Here is a 16,876-nt window from a genome sequence, read left to right as displayed (position 1 = left end):
AGGCAAGGCAGGCTCCTGGGCACAAAGCTGGCAGCCAGTGAACACTGCAGATGTGAACTCCCCTATGTTTGCAGCAATGCCAGGAAAGGACAATCGCTGCAAAACTAGCCTTCTTCAGAAGAGCTACCTCTGGACACCTCCCCAGCTGGCAAGTTTACCCAAGCATATTGATTGTGGCAACTGAAGACTTCACCTCCAGCTGCTGAGCAAACAGTCCACTTCTGGCAGAGATTCCCTGTACCCAACGAAGCGCTGCCAGTGGAACCCATTGTGCCCGGGAAGCTCACTGAAAGCCTACTATTCTGGGTTCAGCAACAGATCTGCAAAAAAGCCTGATTTTCAGTACAGCCCAGGTCCCTTAAGAGCCTGGCTCTAAGTTCCCAACTTACCCTCATGTGATCAAATGCGATTCCAACCTTGTCAGAGAAATCTGCACTGAAGAGTGGGATCTTGGCGTACCGCTGGCTGAAGTGATTGAGCATGATGAATTCTGCATTCATCTTCATCCCAACCCCAATCGCCTGGGACGTTGTGCTGCAAGGGGAACAAGACTGAATGGTTAGTGGAACTCTGGTGACTGCACGGTGAGGCCAGACAGCACAGCCCTCTCCATGAGGGGACCTGGAGGCAGCGTTACCAAGTGCTAAAGCCCCAGCCTTTACCCAACACAGGCAAAATGTGCCAGCTGGAGCTCAAGTGCACGAGAACTTGAATTGCTCTTATTTGAATCAGCCAGTGCATGAAGACAGCTTGCCCATCAGCAGATGTGGCATACAGCGAGCGAGTCACACTTGCCCCTCCAGCAATGAGGAGGGGGCAAGCAAGGCTGCAGTGAGCTGGGTGTTCACCATTTTTTAGAAGAATTCTGGGAGCATGGGGTTTACTTGAATGCTTGTCCCTGGAGGTGCCAGCTTGTTGTTCCCATCCTCCCCCGTTCCCCCATCCCAGGTACCTTAACCACACCCACATCCCTCCCCCTTACCCAAGATGCTGCACTTGGGTCTTCTCTGCACCCATGTAGGGCATAGTGCTCCCATTCTCACCCCCTTTGAATTGGGTATTCAGAAGGCACATACCAGTCCTGAGAGACGCAGCTCAGATAGGTCCTAAAGTGAATTCAAGAGTGAGAGGGGTGCCAAATGATCCAAGTCCTCATCCCAATGCCAATGGGTAACCAGCTAAGGGCCCCTCTAGCAGAGCACATTTCTCCAGCTAGCCAGCTGTACAGTAACCGCTCCCTATCCTGAGGGGATGCCCCCTGTGTCCAGGTTACAGAACCAGTTCATTCACCATCAATAAGAGATCAAACGCTAACTGGGATCCTCCAGAGCCTGGAGATGTGTGCACCCAGGACATCCTGGGCAGCAGAAACCTCTTTCATCACCAGCTCTGAGGGCCAAGCCCAGTTCTGTATCTCACTCCTAGGAAGTGAGAACCAGTTTCCTCAGAAATACCCTACCTATGCGTCTTCTCTACTGCCTCTTCTTCCAAGCCATCCTCGAACGTTGCTTCATGGATCAACAGTGTAGCATCTTTTCCTGCATAAGACCATATACTCATTCTGTACTTGTGGTGGAACATACCACGTTGGGGGGAAGATTTATCAAGTAGACATGTACTATGTTTATTAGGGGACAAGTGTGCTTCTCTACTCTCCTCCCCCCCTGCCCCAAAATACTTCCAGCAGTGAACCCAGAAAGAAAGGCAAAGATAATGCATCCCAATGCTCAGGGCCAGCTCCAGGGTTTTGGCCGCCCCAAGCAGCCAAACCACAAAAAAAAGCCACGATCGCAATCGCGATCTGCGGCAGCAATTCGACGGGAGGTCCTTCGCTCCCAGGCAGAGTGAGGGACTGTCCGCCGAATTGCCACCGAATACCTGGACATGCCGCCCCTCTCCAGAGCGGCCGTCCCAAGCACCTGCTTGACAAGCTGGTGCCTGGAGCCGGCCCTGCCAATGCTTGTCCCACCTGACCATTGTAGCTAGGGTTAGTTAATGTTTTCATCCCTCAGCTCACAGAGGTAGCACACAAGTTAACATACAGAGCTGTTCTGTGCTCAGATTAGCATAGTCTCTACTACAGAGCCCAAGACCGCCTCCCTGCAGCATTTTGAGATGAGACACCCAACACCTGCAAGAGCAGATTAGGGAGGGTTTAATCGACATCTGTTTAGTGAGTGAAACAGGCTAACGGCTGTTGGCAAAGTGATTACAATGCGTTTTCAGCCAGAGTGCATTTTCAACTCACCCATTTGGACCAAGGCCTCACAGGGCATCGTGTCACCAGAATAGACGATTTTCCAGCCAGATGTGTGTTTCATCGAACAAGCAAAGGCATTTTTACAGTGCCGGACCTCGCATGTCTGGAACTGAACAGAACCACAAGCGTTATCCACCATAGGTTATCCACCTACACTCTTCTCGCCGCCTTCTCCTGGCCGCCGGCCAGCTTACCTCCGCAAAGTCATACTTCTCCAGCAGTGGGTCAATGAGAGCTTCGGCTTTTGGTCCAATGACTTTCGCCCCTTCCACCAGAAACCTGGCAGGAATCATACTGCAGAGGAAAAAGGGGAGACGTTTAGGAAGTTAAGGCTACACTGAAAACTGTTCATGTCAGCAGAGCAGCACGTTCCATTTGGGAAACAGCAGCCTATTGTAGTACAGCGAGATTTCCCCAGGACAGGTCCACTAGGTCTGTGCTGGGGCGTTCACGTTTTATTTTTGTAGCGCCCATCTTTAAAAAAGGGAAGAAGGAGGATCCGGGGAACTACAGGCTAGTCAGTCTCACCTCAGTCCCTGGAAAAATCATGGAACAGGTCCTCAAGGAATCAATTCTGAAGCACTTAAGAGGAGAGGAAAGTGATCAGGAACAGTCAGCATGGATTCACCAAGGGGAAGTCGTGCCTGACTAACCTAATTTCCTTCTATGAAGAGATAACTGGCTCTGTGGATGAGGGGAAAGCAGTGGATGTGTTATTCCTTGACTTTAGCAAAGCTTTTGATACGGTCTCCCACAGTATTCTTGCCGCCAAGTTAAAGAAGTATGGGCTGGATGAATGGACTGTAAGGTGGATAGAAAGCTGGCTAGATCGTCAGGCTCAACGGGTAGTGATCAATGGCTCCATGTCTAGTTGGCAGCCGGTTTCAAGCGGAGTGCCCCAAGGGTCGGTCCAGGGGCCGGTTTTGTTTAATATCTTTATTAATGATCTGGAGGATGGTGTGGACTGCACTCAGCAAGTTTGCAGATGACACTAAACTAGGAGGCGTGGTAGATACACTAGAGGGTAGGGATCGGATACAGAGGGACCTAGACAAATTAGAGGATTGGGCCAAAAAAAAACCTGATGAGGTTCAACAAGGACAAGTGCAGAGTCCTGTACTTAGGATGGAAGAATCCCATGCATTGCTACAGACTAGGGACCGAATGGCTAGGTAGCAGTTCTGCAGAAAAGGACCTAGGGGTCACAGTGGACGAGAAGCTGGATATGAGTCAACAGTGTGCTCTTGTTGCCAAGGCGGCTAACGGCATTTTGGGCTGTATAAGTAGGGGCATTGCCAGCAGATCAAGGAACGTGATAGTTCCCCTTTATTCGACATTGGTGAGGCCTCATCTAGAATACTGTGTCCAGTTTTGGGCCCACACTACAAGAAGGATGTGGAAAAATTGGAAAGAGTCCAGCGGAGGGCAACAAAAATGATTAGGGGTGTGGAGCACATGACTTATGAGGAGAGGCTGAGGGAACTGGGATTGTTTAGTCTCCAGAAGAGAAGAATGAGGAGGGATTTGATAGCAGCCTTCAACTACCTGAAGGGGGGTTACAAAGAGGATGGAGCTCAGCTGTTCTCAGTGGTGGCAGATGACAGAACAAGGAGCAACAGTCTCAAGTTGCAGTGGGGGAGGTCCAGGTTGGATATTAGGAAACACTGTTTCACTAGGAGGGTGGTGAAGCACTGGAATGCATTACCTAGGGAGGTGGTGGAGTCTCCTTCCTTGGAGATTTTTAAGGCCCGGCTTGACAAAGCCCTGGCTGGGATGATTTAGTTGGGAATTGGTCCTGCTTTGAGCAGGGGGTTGGACTAGATGACCTCCTGAGGTCCCTTCCAACCCTGATATTCTATGATTCTATTTTTCCCAACTTCAGATTGTTCATCCTCACCAAACCCTGCCCTGAGTCCCAGGGCAGGTGCCTTGCCCATGAGAACATCCTCCCTCCATGCCCTTAAGCACAGCTCTCCTCTCATTCTCTCCTCCCCCACCCTTCCTCCATAAGCAGGGAAGACTCATCCAACCAAGTACCCTCTTCAAATTAAATTTCCCCTCCAGGAATCCTTGGTCCCTTGTTCTCCCACTCTCTTGCCTGGGCTGTTGCTTCATGCCTGTTTGTTTTCTCTCTGCTCAAGATCTTGCTGGGTTGCTGGAGTGCCATGCAAGTTTTGCATCATCGCATAAATGGCTAGTACAATTCAGCAATGTCAAGCCACATCCGCCCTTTTCAAACTACAACATATGGAAACATGCACTGGGGACAAATCAGAGCATCCTCCGCTGCATTAGTGGAACTGCCTGCAAAGCCCCCTGGTTTGAGAAGTTACTGCCTGACATTCTGAGCTATTAGTGCTCTAGTCCAAGCGCAGCAACACTAATGGCAGGAACTCCATGTCTGAACAATACCAAAGAGAGCACAGGCCTAGAAGGAGCCTATTCTGAGCAGACCTCAGCAACTTCTAAAGCCATACGGTGCTGGACTGCTTCTCTTCCCCCCACCCCCGGTAACTCCAGGCAGTAACTGTGGGCAGTGTCCAAGCCCACAGTGTAACACAGAAGGAACCTGGCTGTCAAAAGGTCAAGTCTAGCTACTGATATGCAACTGCAAAACCTAAAGTGATCCTTTGACATAAGGCCTCAGCATTCACGCCTCCTACAAACAAGCAGGAGCTTTTCCAAGTGCTCAGCGTTGGGCTGACCATGCCGCTACTGAAGCGAATGGGAATTTGGCCATACCCTTTGACAAGAGCGGGGGTAGGCCAACGTTGGCAGTCTGAAAAGCCCACACAGAGCAGCCCGTCTCCACACAGTGTTGTGAATCGTTTTCTGAAGTTGTGTTTAGTGTAACTGGAGAGCACATCTGCGAGGTTAAATCCACAGCAGCTCTGCCGAGGACTGGGCAGAGCCCCTGGAGTTTCGGGGAGGTCTTGATGCTTGTTACTGGCCTGGGCTGGTGAAGGGATAGTTAGTAAGTCTGATATATATTACACAATGCAGCTCAGACCTGCTAGTGGTCTGCTAACCAATTCTACTAGGGCAATGGTTTTCAAGTGTTTTGGGCTGCATAACCCTTTCCAAATAAGGTAGTCTACCACATACCCCAATCTGAGATGGGCAGAAGCAGTGGGGGGAGAGGGGGAGACACAGGGTCATGTGCCCCCTCCCAGATTTCTGCCTTCCATTTAACAAGGGCTTCTAGAGGTTTTCAAACTGTGGGGCACCCCCCCCTTGGGGGAGGTGTGGAGAAATGTTCGGGGGGTGTAGCAACACAGTGTGGCAGGGCTCAGGAATTGAGTGTCACCTTCACCCCTCTGGGGTGAGCTATCCAGCCCGTCTGACTTGGGGGACAGCTCAAAAATTTTGAAGACCGCCCCCTGGCATTACTACTTGCTCCCCAAATGCTCCTCTGTGCTCCCCTAGGAGGGCCCACCCCATGGTTTGAAAACCTCCGATTCGGAGTCACACAGCAGAAAGGTAACATACACCAATATGGCTGCAGTTTGATTGAAGGGAGATTCAATGTGGATTAGATTGCAAAAAGTTTTACTAAATAAAACGCAGTGTCTGCCATTACAGGCTCTAAAAATAGCAGTGTGGCTGTAAGGATGAGCCACCCGAGCACAATCCGGTCCACGATCCTAGGTGTGTACGTGGGTGGCTAGCCCGAGCCACTGTGACCACAATGCTAATTTTAGCGTATTAGCTGGATCAGAGTTAGTTTGTGTTTTCATGTGGGCTGGGGAGCATGCTCCCCAACTGCAGCTTACATGTACCCAAAGTGTCAGGGATGGGATGCCTAGCCCAGCAGCAAGAACATCTCTCCCTTCGGCCTTGGGATCCCTGGCCTCAGGGCTGGAGACAGAGAGCTGGCACTGAGGGGCTGGGGAACAAACATCACCCTATGGGGCAAGGTCGGCGCTCTCCTGCCCCCAGCTGCTGCAGTCATTAGCGGCCACTGCTAATACCTGGGTCCCAGGCATGTGCCCTTGGAATACAATCACTGGACCCTACACACCGAGTCCCCAGGGAAGATGAAGGAGAAACCAGCAACTCCAAGTACTCTACCAGCCTGCCACAAGGCCTGTGATTTGAAGCTATACTCCAGCCCCATCAGTGCATGCTGCAAACCCCACCTGTGCGCTCAGGCTCCAGGGGAGGAAGGAGCAAGAAAGCAGTGTCTGAAGTGGGTATTTGAGATCAGCCCTTTTGGCTGGTTAGTTTTTGTAGTGAGGTGACATTTTGCTGCTAAGATTCTCTGACCAGCTGCATTCAAGTGCTCATCAATTGCAGAGATCAACTGAAATACAGCAGACAGGGCCTGTACAGCATACTGCACTGCAGCATGGGCAAGGCAGTGGTTTGTCCTGGCCCATGAATGACAAGGGCACAGCGAGAGTATTTCCCACTAATTCAACTACCCGCGACTAGCCAGGGAGGCACTCACTTGACATGACCAAGAATCTCTTGGCAGTTGTCGTGGAACTTGTTTAGCCATGACATGATCTGCGTGGGTGCTATCAGCAGCAGCGGGCTCGATGGCTGACCAAGGGATGCCTGAAAGAGCAGAACAGGCAAGGAAGAGTCAGTACTGGGGAAATTGCTTCAGAAATAGACTGAGTCCTGCCTTGTGTCAAGGGAGAGGCAGGTGTTGCTCCAATGGTGTCAGTGGAACCACATTCACTGGCACCAGTGGTGAACTTGGCTCCAAGGTTTAAATGGCAGTGAAATAGCTGTGGTACTTACGAATGCTCGCTGTCTCTCCAGCAGAATGTTCAACAAGCCCTAGAAGAGAGAATATGGAAGACTTGTTGTCAGTTACTGTGTAATAAAACCACATCAGTGAAGCAGGGCGGCACTAAGAGCTGATTTCACAGCCACTCCACCAGCTCAGTGAAGTGTGGGGCACCTCTTGAGGGACAAACCAGAGAAAGGTTACATGTAAACTGAAGCACTGCTCCTAGGCCTCCCCACCGATGCTGCCTCTGCCCAGATGGCCTTTGCCCTCCAGAGCAGTGAGAGAAGGCAATCCTGTAGCCCAACCCCTCGTAAATCTGTGTCCTAAAACCTCATGTCTGAAAGCTACAACCCTTATAAAGGCTGGGGGTGGGGTGGGGGTGAGAGGGCATGGGGAGGAGAAACACTGCAGTTGAGGCAATGTCAGCCAGGAAGGAGAAGACCCTAACCTCCTTTCTGAGTTCTGTGCCATGGTGGTGTTAGAGAGCAGCAGAGAACCCTCAGATCCAACACCTGCTGGTTCTGAAGAGCTAGTGACAAACTACTAAAGTACTTGATATAAGACCTTACCCAGATTCTGCCAAGGATGCAGCTGTCCCTTTCCCCACAAGCCTTGGCGAAAGGGAAGCCCTTCTGTAAAGTGCAAGCTATCGGGGCATGAAACGCAGCCTGCCTGGATCAAGCCAGCATGAACAGGGAGCCTGCTAGTTTGCTGAAGCTTCTTGTGAAAGCACATTCCAAGCAGTGAAGAGTGCTGAATTTATACCCCTGGGAGCTCAAGAACCCCCAGAAACAGGTACTGCAAAACTCCAAGTTTATTCACCCAGCCCCAGCAACATGCTGGAACCCAGACTTGCAGGGACCAGTGCTAGGAAGAGACAAGATTAGTAGCAGAGCAGAATTCAGCAAGGCTTGGGAAATTCCACAGTGGGCAGAACAGCTTATGAGATACAGCTGGGAGGCTACAACCAATATTAATTCCAGGAACATCTGAAAACAGGAACAACAAAATTGCATGGAGCAGAGCAGGGCAGGACATTTGATGGAGACACTGGAATGGTTACAGAGCCAAGCAGGAGTGAAACATTCACAGGAGAAAATGAGCAGCACACAACAGAACTTTCTGTGACAAGAGCCACCGCTGAAGTGGATACAGCCCACAACCAGCTGGGAACTCGCCTTCTCTAACTCTGTCCTCTCCCAGCGATACTCACTGTGTGATGATCAGCATGGATGTGAGAGACAAACACAGCGGCTATGTTGCACAGGATTTTGTCCACCTGGTCCCCATAGTGGCGACAGAGCTGGCCAAACGTTCCCTCCCCACAGTCCAGGAGCAGCGCCTGGGTAGAGCTGGAGAGAGGAAAGAGTGGGTGTATTGCTGGCAGTAACCAGAATGGATGACAACAAATGAATGCTGCCCACCACGCCAGCTCAGGGTGTGATCTGGAAAGGCAGCAAACACCATTTCTGCCACTAGTGCTGTCTCTCCGTAGAAAGGACCTGGAGGGGCCAACTTTGAGAGTTCAGTCTCCATAGCAGCTTCAGCTATTGTTCTCTGACCTGATGCAGACAGGAATGGGGACACCTGATGTCAAGCAGAGTGGTGGTCCTAACAGGCCCTGTGAAGGCAGTCACAAGACCACCTGTGGGAAGCACTTTGCCTTTCTACAATGAGAATCTTGAGTACGTTTGGACTAGTGACCAAGGTTCAACATTCCCAGACCCATCCCCAATCCCTTCAGCATCTGCAGGGTTAATAGGTCCATGAACTCCAAGTGAGGCACACATTCAGTATGCTGGCACATCTGTATAGCCATCCACATGACAAACCTTTTCCTGCCCCTGGCGATTCCACATGTACTGGAAGGGAAAAGTACAGAGTGCTAGCATTTACCTGCTATTTATCAGTGTGGAGCTGACGTTCCGGATTTTCATTGGAATTGCAGAGCCTGTTCCTAGGAAAACGATTTCTGGGTAATTCTCAGTTTTACCTAGAGAAAATATGTAACATGCTTTGCATTAATGCTAGCAAGAGCCTGCTGCGTTGTGGTATGATCAGCTCCCAGCCAGGTTAGATGTTAAATATTTAAGCATAAGATCTCCAGATCCTGCCTCAGGCTAGTCAGCTCGTCCAACTGGGTCTTGACCCCTAGCCTCCAAGCTCACCACAGCATCAATGCTAATGGAGTGGGGATGGGAAAAAAGGGACAAAATCTTCTAAAATGATAGCAGGACACTTTGCTGCATGTCCACCTAGAATGGAGGCAGGCGAATCAGGACTGGGCTTGGTAGTGACAGACATACACTGCCATCCAATGAGAAGGGACATGGCCCTCACGGTAGGATTGCAGACAGGCTGTACTGGCTTTTCCTGTTGTCATGATTTAAATGTTGATTCACTGCCCCGTGTCACACACAGTGGCACCAGAGCATAGCCAGATGACCAGATCTGGGCTCCAGAAGGAGCCAGCTGTGGACTAGATGCTGCTCTTCCTATACTCCACCACGTGGGCAGCATGTTAGAGGAACACTGACCGTTTGGGATCACAATTTTAAAAACCCAAAGCAACCAGTGTTGAGCAGAACACTGCAGTAGAATGCAATGCTGGGGTTTTGTTGGTGATTAACACCCCCGCCCCCCTTGCAGTGCTGGAACCCCAAACCCAGCACCCTCAAGAGCTAAGAATGCAAACTGGCTTGTGCCATGTTGAATGACAATGAACAAGTGGGAATGAGCCCATCCCATGCTCTGCAGGGCATTCAAAGCGACCCTAACAATACGCCAAGTTCATTAGCATGCAGGGTGATGGGAATATTTCGCCTGGACAGCATCCCCTTAGAACACAAGTCCCCAGTTTGTTTCTAATCAACAACTCAACCCACCTCCCCGGTCAAGCCAGACCTTTCTGCTACTTCAATCAAAGCACCCTGCACACTCTCCTCACCTGACCTGACCGGCCCAGCCTGCAGGCTCTCTCTGCATTCCTTCACACGGTCCTGGAAGCCAGGGAGCTCCAGGGCTTCAGCCACAAATTCACTGGAATTGCAGACAGCAACCACATCCCTGAAAGGATCCACAGGCCACAGATCAGGATGTGGCTGGGGAGGGAGGGGGCAGCTGAAGAGTTTAATTTATGGGGCAAAGTGTCAGATTACTGCTTAGATACTAGCCTAGTATGAAAGTTTCCTTAACAGTCCCCAGATGTGCCTGCTTTAAAACTACCATCCACCAGAGGGCAGTAAAACTCCTCATATCCAGGATTGCCAGCAGACTGCAGGAGGCGCATGGGCTCTTGGAAATGGGTAACTAACTCCAGCAAGAGGGAATCATTGAATGACCTCAGGATTTAAGGGCTACATAGTGCACTGGGTCCCAGTGAGTCCTGCACAGCTCAGGGGCAGCATACAGCACCATGTGCTAAAAACTTCACTCACCCATACTAGTTTCAGAGCCAATCTTCTTGCATGGTCAGGAATATCCTGACAAGATTTCAGGACTGTTATCATGCACCGGTAGAGTGAAGCCTAAATGTTTAAACAGAATTCATTCCCTTTCCTCACAACTGAATTTGAGACTTCCCTCTTCCTCTGAAGCCATCAGGCACAGCTGGAGACAGGACACTGGACAGGGAGGACCAGTGGTACACAGACCTTTCTTAGATGGCTGGCTGGCTGGTCTTGCTCACACTCAGGGTCGTAACGATGTGGGGTTTGGAAGGAATTCTGTCCCCCCTTCCCCATCAGACTAGCAGGTACAACAGTGTGTGTTGTTTTCCCTTCTGCAGCATGGGAAATCTCTCACCTGCTGGGATCATCTGGGCATGTCTCCCCTAACACTGGTCTACAATTTTTGAGAAGTCGTCTGCTTCAGAGACAAAATGTGCTATTTATTATGTATTTTGAAGTGCTGAATTCAAATATGACAATTAAAACAACTGATTGGCTACTGTTTCTAAGATATTTAAGTTTTTACATTTTATGTTTATGTATATTGTGTAGATAGAGTTTTAATCAAATTGTAAACCGAGGTCTTTTCATGTGTTTATGGTTGCTTTACATAATATTTCACCTGTCCTGTTTATGTAACACTTTAAAAATCAGCAAAAGGGTTATATAAATAAAATTTATTATGAAACAAAAGGCAAAAAACTATGTACATAGTTTAGTCCTATTCAGTGTCTACTCGGCGCTTCTTGGCTTGTCTCTTGTAGTCATTAAATGGAGCATCTCTTGTCACTGTCCAGCAATAGTCTGCAAGCATTGATGGGCTCCATTTGCCCTGATAGCATTTCTCCATTGTTGTAATGTCCTGGTGAAATCGCTCGCCGTGCTCGTCGCTCACTGCTCCGCAGTTCGGTGGAAAAAAATCTAGATGAAAGTGCAAAAAATGTATCTTTAGTGACATGTTGCAACCAAGGCTTTTGTATGCCTTGAGGAGGTTTTCCACCAACAACCTGTAGTTGTCTGCCTTGTTCTTTCCGAGAACATTTATTGCCATTAACTGGAAGTCTTTCCATGCCGCCTTTTCCTTGCCACGCAATGCATGGTCAAATGCATCATCTCGACCCACAAAGACATCTTCCTTTATCTTAGCTTCACTTAACCTTGGAAATTTTCTACAGAGGTACTTGAAAGCTGCTTGTGTTTTGTCAATGGCCTTGACAAAGTTCTTCATCAGACCCAGCTTGATGTGTAAGGGTGGTAACAAAATCATCCTTGATTCAACAAGTGGTGGATGCTGAACACTTTTCCTCCCAGGCTCCAATGACTGTCGGAGTGGCTGATCTTTCTTGATGTAGTGGGAATCTCTTGCACGACTATCCCATTCGCAGAGAAAACAGCAGTACTTTATGTATCCAGTCTGCAGACCAAGCAAGAGAGCAACAACCTTCAAATCGCCACAGAGCTGCCACTGATGTTGGTCATAGTTTATGCACCTCAAAAGTTGTTTCATGTTGTCATAGGTTTCCTTCATATGGACTGCATGACCAACTGGAATTGATGGCAAAACATTGCCATTGTGCAGTAAAACAGCTTTACGACTCGTCTTCGATGAATCAATGAACAGTCTCCACTCATCTGGATCGTGAACGATGTTGAGGGCTGCCATCACACCATCGATGTTGTTGCAGGCTACAAGATCACCTTCCATGAAGAAGAATGGGACAAGATCCTTTTGACGATCACGGAACATGGAATCCCTAACATCACCTGCCAGGAGATTCCACTGCTGTAGTCTGGAGCCCAACAGCTCTGCCTTACTCTTGGGTAGTTCCAAATCCCTGACAAGGTCATTCAGTTCACCTTGTGTTATGAGGTGTGGTTCAGAGGAGAAGGATGGGAGAAAATGTGGGACCTGTGACATTGATGGTTCAGGACCAGAAGTTTCATCCTCTTCGTCTGACTCAAGTGAGAATGATTCTGGTGCATCAGGAACCAGCAGTCCTTCTCCGTGGGGTACTGGGCGTATAGCTGATGGAATGTTTGGATAATGCACAGTCCACTTTTTCTTCTTTGACACCTTTCCCAACTGGAGGCACCATGCAGAAGTAACAATTGCTGGTATGATCTGTTGGCTCTCTCCAAATCATTGGCACTGCAAAAGGCATACATTTCCTTTTCCTGTTCAACCACTGGCGAAGATTTGTTGCACAAGTGTTGCAGCGTATGTGTGGGGCCCACCTCTTGTCCTGATCTCCAATTTGCAGCCAAAATAAAGGTGATAGGCTTTCTTAACCATAGTGGTTATACTGCGCTTTTGTGATGCAAAAGTCACTTCACCACAAACATAGCAGAAGTTATCTGCACTGTTGACACAAGTACGAGGCATCTCTGCTCACTTTGGCTAAACAGAAATGTGTCCCTTTGCAAAATCAAACACTGACAAATAGGAGAGCACGACACTATGATTCCTAGAGCTGATACAGGGCAATTTATTCAGCAGAGTGATGTAAGCTTCGTTATGATTACATCATCCATGACTTCTAGAAATAACATGATGCAATTCATATCATGTATGACGCAATACCAGCTTCAGATTGCATCATTCATTGTTTTGCCTAAAAAGCAAGTACTGTCCAAACCCAGTCATAGATTTAGTCATAGATCCAGTCAAAGATGTATTTTAGTCATTTCTGGTTTAAATTGAGATCCCTTCTCTTTATAACTCACTTATCCTCCGCCATTCCCAAGTCAAGGGTCATATATACTGACCCAATAGCATAACTTGAAAACTAGAGCCAATCAACAATTCTAAGCATCATTTTCGTTCTCAGTGACCCAGAATTAGTAAAGTTTGACTACATTTATTTCAGAAAAGTTTCAGAGTAGCAGCCGTGTTAGTCTGTATCCGCAAAAAGAAGAACAGGAGGACTTGTGGCACCTTAGAGACTAACAAATTTATTAGAGCATAAGCTTTCGTGGACTACAGCCCACTTAAGCTTATGCTCTAATAAATTTGTTAGTCTCTAAGGTGCCACAAGTCCTCCTGTTCTTTTTATTTATTTCAGAAGCATTTTGGCTGTAGAGCAGTGTAATCAGTTCCTTGCCATTGCAGGGGTCTTGGGCATTGGTACCCCCTAGGTCTCTCCTGTTCTCAGCCTGGGGCACACCACCATTTAGTATCCGGAGGACAAATGCTTAGTCTAACACAAGCCATGGGATTTGATACAGGGGTAACAGAGTGTAGTGTAATGGCCTGTGATATACAGGTCGGACTAGATCAGTGGTTCTCAACCAGGGGTATGCATATCCCCGAGGGCACGCAGAAGTCTTCTGGGCGTACAATCAACTCATCCCCAAGGTATTTGTCTAGTTTTAGAACAGGCTACATAAAAAGCACTAGCTAAGTCAGTACAAACTAAAATTTCATACAGACAATAACTTGTTTATCTTGCTCTATACACTGAAATGTAAGTGAGATATTTCTATTCCAGTTGGCTTATTTTATAATTATATGGTAAAAATAAGAAAGTCAGCAATTTCAGTAAGTGTGCTCTGACACTTTTCTATTTTTATGTCTGATGTTGTAAGCAAGTTGTTTTTAAAGTGAGGTGAGCCATGGGCTATGCAAGACAAATCAGACTCGTGAAAGAGGTACAGTAGTCTGGAAACATTGAGAACCATTGGATTAGATCTAATGATTCCTTCTTGCCTTAAAAACTATGAAATCTCTATGACGGAAGACACACATTTAGGCATCCACTTTTACATTACACCTACAGGTCCAGTCAAACGTAGAGTCTAAGTGCTCTGGAGCACAGAGTCTTAGTAGAGATTTGTGCAGCATTCAACAAAATGGATTGGATTTCTTTGGGGACCCCACAATGCAACCCCCCCTCCACATCCAAACACACACCCCCTCCTCCCCCCCCCACAACTAGCTGTTCATAGTTTCTCCAGGGTTCTGGTCCTGCACAGACTGGCCCAGAATCAGAGTGCAAAGGTGACTTCAAGCCACCTTTGCTGCACCACCACTATTTAGATGCTGAATGCTCCTTAATCTCAGCTCGTCGTCTGATCTTTTAAAATGACTTCTGCACCCATGCAGGTGCCCCCCAAGGCAGGAGGCCAGATCTCTCTTCAGTTTATATATAACCGAGGGTACCAACCTCTGCCACTGCAGTTTGGGTCTCAGCTGGTATCTCAGGAGACACTCTCCCCGCACAACAGGAACGCTGAAAGTGGCCTCTTCTTCCTGGAGAGGAGACAGAAGGAGCAACATGTAAGCGTGCACAAGCTCGCCTCTGCAGACACCTGCAGCCAGGCGCAGCCTCTTACCCGACTCTGGTAGCTGGTTAGCAGTGGGAAGATTTCTGAGTGAATGAGGTTCAGCTGGGTTTGAATCTTGTGGCTGCGGAGACAGTGCACAGTGTTTGCCTTTTCATTAAGTATCAAGTGTTCAGTTGTGGGTCCAAACCTGGAGAAAGAAAGAAGGAATAGTAAGATACATGTCCAGATACAAGACTACTTCAGCTCCAATCCACTGCCGGGCACCTGATGCCGTTAACTAACCACTGCTTTCTGAACCAATATATGCCCTGACCCATGGCTGTTATTAGCCAGTCTGGGATCACTGAGTTTGTGGGTTATGCTTCCTTCAAGGTTATTTTAAGTCAACGTAATTAAATAAAAACCATGTACCTTTCCAGCCACTGTTTGTACCGGCTGTCTCGAAGCACGGACTCTGGGGTGATGTGAATAACCAAGGCCACATGACCCTCAGCCTTCCCTTCTTGGTACCTAGAATAGACATTTAAGATCAAAGATAACAACAAGCTTGGCTCCTATTACAGAGATCTCACCTCCTTACCTAAGATGACAAACAAGGCTGCTCTCCAGAATCTATTTACTACCAAGGACACCTTAGAGCATAAACAATTTCCTCCAGGAAGCCTAGCAGAGAGGTTAAAGCTCAGATCTGAGAATCAAGGAGTTCTGGGTTCTACTCCACACTCGCCAAGATCCACAGTGGCCTTGGGCCTCTGATCCCACTGCTTCCATCTATACGAGGGACAATGCCTCACAAGCAAGAGGGAGGCCAAGGACAGGGTAGGCCCATTACTCAGTGAGTGTGGAAAAGACAACAACAGAAAATGTGGAAATGGCAGAAGTCCTAAACAACTGTCTCAGTTTTCACCAAAAAGTTTAGTAGCAATTGGACATCTAACATCGTGAATGCCAGTAAAAATGGAGGCAGGATAAGAGGCATCATTTAGGATAAGGAAAGAACAAGTTAAAAGTGACCTAGACAAGTTGGAGATCTTCAAGTCACCAGGGCCTGATGAAATACATCCTAGAATACTCAAGGAGCTGACTGAGGAGATATCTGAGCCATTAGCGATTATCTCTGAAAAGTCATGGAAGATGTGTGAGGTTCCACAGGACAGGAAAAGAGTAACTATAGTGCCAATCTATTTAAAAAAAAATAGAAAAAATAAGTGTGACAGGACAACCCAAGGAATTACAGACCAGTCAGACTAACTTCGGTAACTGGAAAGAATGGAATAATCAATTTGCAAACTAGAAGATAATAAGGTGATAAGTAATAGTCAGCATGGATTTGTTAAGAACAAACTGTGTCAAACCAACCTGATAGTTTTCTTCAACAGGTAACAAGCCTTGTAGCTTTTTTTTTTTTTTTTTGGGGGGGGGGGGGGGAAGAGAGAGAAAAAAGAGGTTAAGCAGTAGATGTTGTACATCTTGACTTTAGGAAGGTTTTTGATACTGTCTAACATAATCTTCTCATAAACAACTAGGGATATACAACTTAGATGGAGCTACTATCAGCTGGGGGCATAACTACTCTCTGGGTATGGCTTTCCAATCAGTTTTCTGTGGTTCACAGTCCAGCTGGAAGAGCATGTCAGGTGGGGTCCCGCAGGGATCAGTTCAGGGCCAGTTCTGGTTAATATCTTCCATACTAGCCAGGATGGGCAGGGATGGCATCAATAGCTTCGGTCTGCCAGAAGCTGGGGATGGATCACTCAATTATCTGTTCTGTTCATTCCCTCTGAAGCTCCTGGCTTTGGCCATTGTCGGAAGACAGGATACTGGATTAGATGGACCTTTGGTCTGACCCAGTATGGCCGTTCTTATGTTCTTAAATGATTTAGATAATTATAGAGTGTACACTTAAAAAAAAAAGATAGCGGACAATACCAAGCTGGGAGGGGTTGCAAGTGCTTTGTAGGATAGGACTAAAATTCAAAAGGATCTGGACAAAGTGGAGAAATGGTCTGAAGTAAATAGGATGAAATTCAATAAGGACAAATGCAAAGTACTCCACTTAGGAAGGAGCAATCAGTTGCACACACACAAAATGGTAAATGACTGCCTAGGAAGGAGTACTGCAGAAAGGGATCGGGGGGCCCT

The 16,876-nt window shown here is 47.8% G+C and overlaps 2 protein-coding genes across 2 annotated transcripts in view; both read right to left on the bottom strand.

The window, feature by feature from the left end:
- Positions 1–16,876, bottom strand: part of LOC135974490 (uncharacterized) — a 166,503-nt gene that overhangs the window by 12,991 nt on the left and 136,636 nt on the right. The gene's annotated exons all lie outside the window — the stretch shown is intronic.
- The window catches only part of ELAC2 (elaC ribonuclease Z 2), a 34,216-nt gene that overhangs the window by 1,775 nt on the left and 15,565 nt on the right, over positions 1–16,876 (bottom strand). Inside the window, exons 12-23 of the mRNA XM_005305133.5 lie at positions 15,146–15,244; positions 14,783–14,921; positions 14,614–14,699; positions 9,949–10,067; positions 8,898–8,994; positions 8,215–8,353; positions 7,010–7,048; positions 6,711–6,820; positions 2,455–2,554; positions 2,249–2,369; positions 1,460–1,538; positions 390–534 (exon numbers count right to left, since the gene is read on the bottom strand). Of these exons, the coding sequence (XP_005305190.2) occupies positions 390–534; positions 1,460–1,538; positions 2,249–2,369; positions 2,455–2,554; positions 6,711–6,820; positions 7,010–7,048; positions 8,215–8,353; positions 8,898–8,994; positions 9,949–10,067; positions 14,614–14,699; positions 14,783–14,921; positions 15,146–15,244 (1,273 nt within the window). The remainder of the gene's footprint in view (positions 1–389; positions 535–1,459; positions 1,539–2,248; positions 2,370–2,454; positions 2,555–6,710; positions 6,821–7,009; positions 7,049–8,214; positions 8,354–8,897; positions 8,995–9,948; positions 10,068–14,613; positions 14,700–14,782; positions 14,922–15,145; positions 15,245–16,876) is intronic.

Source organism: Chrysemys picta, chromosome 12 (genome assembly GCF_011386835.1).
Source record: "Chrysemys picta bellii isolate R12L10 chromosome 12, ASM1138683v2, whole genome shotgun sequence".
NCBI classification, from domain to species: Eukaryota; Metazoa; Chordata; order Testudines; family Emydidae; genus Chrysemys; species Chrysemys picta.
This window is presented reverse-complemented; position numbering and strand designations above follow the sequence as displayed.